Raw genomic sequence first — 3,270 nt, forward strand, 5'->3', positions numbered from 1 at the left:
AGGCGCTGGCTCAGCTCCTCGCGCATGAAGGCGTCTGGGTAGTGCGTCTCGTCGAACAGCCGCTCCAGCTCGTTGAGCTGCTCCAGCGTGAAGTTGGTGCGACTCCGCCGCTGCTTCAGCTTGGTCTGGCCGTCCTCGTCCTCCGACTTGACGTCCTCGCGCTTCTCCTTGCCGTCGTAAAGACCTGCCGGCGGGGGACACGCTAAGCCGGGCGGACCGGGGACCCGGGCTCCCCAGACCCTGCTCCCGCTCCTGCCTCCCGCGATGCCACCCAGGACGCCGAGGTGCCCACATGCAGTGGAAGGGGGTCCCAGAGCAGACCCCGCCACCCCTAAAACAAACTCCAAGCAGCAGAGCCTTTGGGGTAACCCCCGCCTCAGCCCGGGGCAGTGTGTCTTGGCCTAATCTCCGAATAGTTTCCTCAATTATCCACTTCCCTGCTGTTGACATAACCTGGCCCTCCCCGCCTCCTTTTTTTTGGAAGGAGAGTGGGATGTTAAATATTATTTCTCAGTTTAAGAAGCCTACGGACAATTGTCTGAGTGTCGGGTTCTCTGTGAGGCTCCAGGGAAGGGGTCCGGTGGCCACGGAGCACTCTCCCGGGCAGGACAGGGCCACATGGCTGGCGCCTCCTAAGGAGAACGCTCAGAGCGAAGCCCCCGGCCCTCAGCTACCCAACAAGCTAGAAGCAAAGTGGCGGCCACCATGCCGGGGAAGGGGAGCCTGCTCCAGAGGAGAGGAGTCTGCCCTCTCTCTCTCCCCCCATGAACCCTCAGGCCTTCAGACACCCACCCTGCCAGGGTGCCACAAGTGCCACTTTCTGTCCGAACATCATAAGCAGGGCTGCAGTCCCAGGGTGGGGGGCGGGAGGACTGGGCCTCAGACAGCGGGGTCTAACCGGATGGCTCTCCTGCCTAGTCTCGGAGATGCATGCTCCCCCAGATCAGGGCTCTCCAATACAAGGCACCCCCAACCCACTGCCAGTGTGAGCTGGAGCTGCACTCCCGGTCCCACCCCGTTTGGGTCTACAGAGACCCACAGTCAGGCCGCCTACAGCCTGCTGGGCCCAGGCACCTGGCCCTAACTAAACCTCCCCTGGCCCCCTATGAAAGGCCAGCACTTGCCAAAGGTTCTGAGACTCCCAGAGCCGCACAGGAGCCCCCCTCCAAAACCCCTGCCTTCCCGAAACTTGCCGAGTGCACCCTGGAAACGCCTTCTACCGCCTCGAGGAAAAAAGCTTCCCGCCCTGCCGGGCTACGCCGGCCAAGTCCCTCATCCTCCTCGTCCTCCTCAGAAAACCCTGCCCGAGGTTTCCGAACACTGGACACTTCTCCCGCACTGTGATTTTAAATCCTCCCTCGCCCCCGAAAAGGGACACACACCCCCAAACGCCCGTTTCCCGCAGCAGTAAATCATTTCCGGACAACAGGCTCCTACCGGCTTTTCTCCCTGGGTCTAAGTCGGAGCCTCGGCGATTAAGGCCAGCTGAGAAAACGGCCTTCGCCGTCCTTAGGAATCCGGGGGCTCCGGGTGGCTTTGTAGAGGCAGGGGTCCCTGGAACGCTTGGTTTCTGGACGGGCAGTGTCCCAGAGGCTCCCAAGCCTCTGTTTTACGTCCATCCGGCAAATGAGCCATCCGGGCAGGCCCTCGAAGGGGCCTCTGCTCACGCAGCTGAAGGGAACATGGCAAGCCGTCTCCGTTCCCGGATTCCTGGCTCATTTTCCTCCCACCCTGGAAAGGCCTGGCCAGCACGTTCCTCCCTTTACAGGCTGCCACTGCCTTGGTGACCAGAGGTGACCGGAGGTGACCAGAGGAAAGCTCAGGGTCAATTTAGGGAAGACAGCCTATGCCAGGAGCCTCCCAGGCTCAGTGGCAGAGCCAGAAGCCCTGGAAGTTCAAGGTGCACCTTCCCTGGCACTCAGTGGACACCCCTGTCTCCGCTGAAGCCATTTCTGTTTGTATTAATTACAGACCCAGGTGGACGACGCAGAGCGAGGGGAGAAGCTGGATAAGGCAGGCCCTGCCAGGCCTCCCTGGCCATCAGCACTGCGGGGCTTAGGTCCCAGTGTCCACCAGTTCTGGACCCGGACAAGGTCAGACTCTCCGAGATGCTGTCTGCCTCCTGTCCACCACTGCATGGCCAGCCCCCAGAACCCTGCCACCGGTCACCCCAAGCAGAAAGCCCGAGCTTCTGGGAAGTCCTCCCTCTTGGGAAGGTCATCCTGACACCTCAACTCTGACAGTCAACAGACCAGTGAGCCTGGGAGCTAAGAGGCAGGCCCCCTGTGTTCCTCCCTTTGTAAGGAAAACACGTCTACGTGGATAACACTGTCCAGCCTTTCTCCTGAGAAACGGAGCCACTGGCGTTCCTCCGACTGATGGCCGCCAACGCCTGGGTTCGCGCAGGTCCAGCCCCCCTAAAGGCGCCTTTCCCGGTTAGGACAACCTGGCCGTCGTCCCGGCACCGCGGAGGGTTTGCAAAGCACAGAGATAGGACCTGCAGTTGCGTCTGTGAGCAGCAAGGCCGCGGGCTCTCCATAGCCTCCAGAGGGAGGACGCGGGGCCAGCGGCTTCCCGGGCCCCTCACGCCCCACCCGGACTCTGGCCCCTGCGGGCATGGTGGCCTTTCCAATGATACAGGCCCACAAGGCCCAAGACCACGCAAGAGGCCCCTGGGGGAAAGTTTTCCTTCCTGAAACAGTACAGAGTCGGCCAGGAGCTTCAGTCTCTTGGCCCATGCAACAGGGCAGGGCGTCCTGGGTTCGACCTCTTTGCAGCTCTGGGAGTCTGTGGGCGCTGGGCGCTGGGAGAGAGGCGGGTGGACCCCTCCGGTGCGCCAGGGGCAGCGCGTAAGAAAGGCAGGCGCACAGACACACCCAGGGCCCCCAGGCCCACCTCCATGTAGGGCACCCCTACTCGGTCCACCGAGAACGGAAAGTTCTGCCGGTGGCGCCCGCTGCCAACGCCCAGGGAAGCCGGCCAGCTGTGGGCAGCGTGGGGTCCCAGCCCCTGCCCTGCTGCCTGGGCGTGGGCTGCCCGGCCACCCTCACTCGGAGCCTCCGCGCTGGCCCTGCTGGCTACTCCACCCGCTGTCTTTCTCGCTCAAAGACCGGCCATCCGACAGCCCGGGCCTGGCGGTTCGAGCCCAGGCGGGATGGTCAGAGTTTGGGGTTGAGCCCAGCGCAAGCCCGGGGTCCTCCTGGTGCGCCGACAGAGGGGCAGGCGGGAGGGTTGGGAGGCGAAGACGCGCCGCTCCGGGAGTGGCCACCT

At 63.2% G+C, this 3,270-nt stretch overlaps 1 protein-coding gene across 1 annotated transcript in view; it reads right to left on the minus strand.

Moving 5' to 3' along the window:
- Positions 1-1,619, minus strand: part of SHOX (SHOX homeobox) — a 6,965-nt gene extending 5,346 nt beyond the window's left edge. Inside the window, exons 1-2 of the mRNA XM_006164529.1 lie at positions 1,499-1,619; positions 1-184 (exon numbers count right to left, since the gene is read on the minus strand). The exon at positions 1-184 is cut by the window's left edge and continues 2 nt beyond it. Coding sequence (XP_006164591.1) covers positions 1-184; positions 1,499-1,619 — 305 coding nt within the window. The remainder of the gene's footprint in view (positions 185-1,498) is intronic.
- Between the last annotated feature and the right edge of the window lie 1,651 nt (positions 1,620-3,270).

This window comes from Tupaia chinensis, unplaced genomic scaffold (genome assembly GCF_000334495.1).
Source record: "Tupaia chinensis unplaced genomic scaffold, TupChi_1.0 Scaffold143644_1, whole genome shotgun sequence".
Lineage (NCBI taxonomy): Eukaryota > Metazoa > Chordata > Mammalia > Scandentia > Tupaiidae > Tupaia > Tupaia belangeri.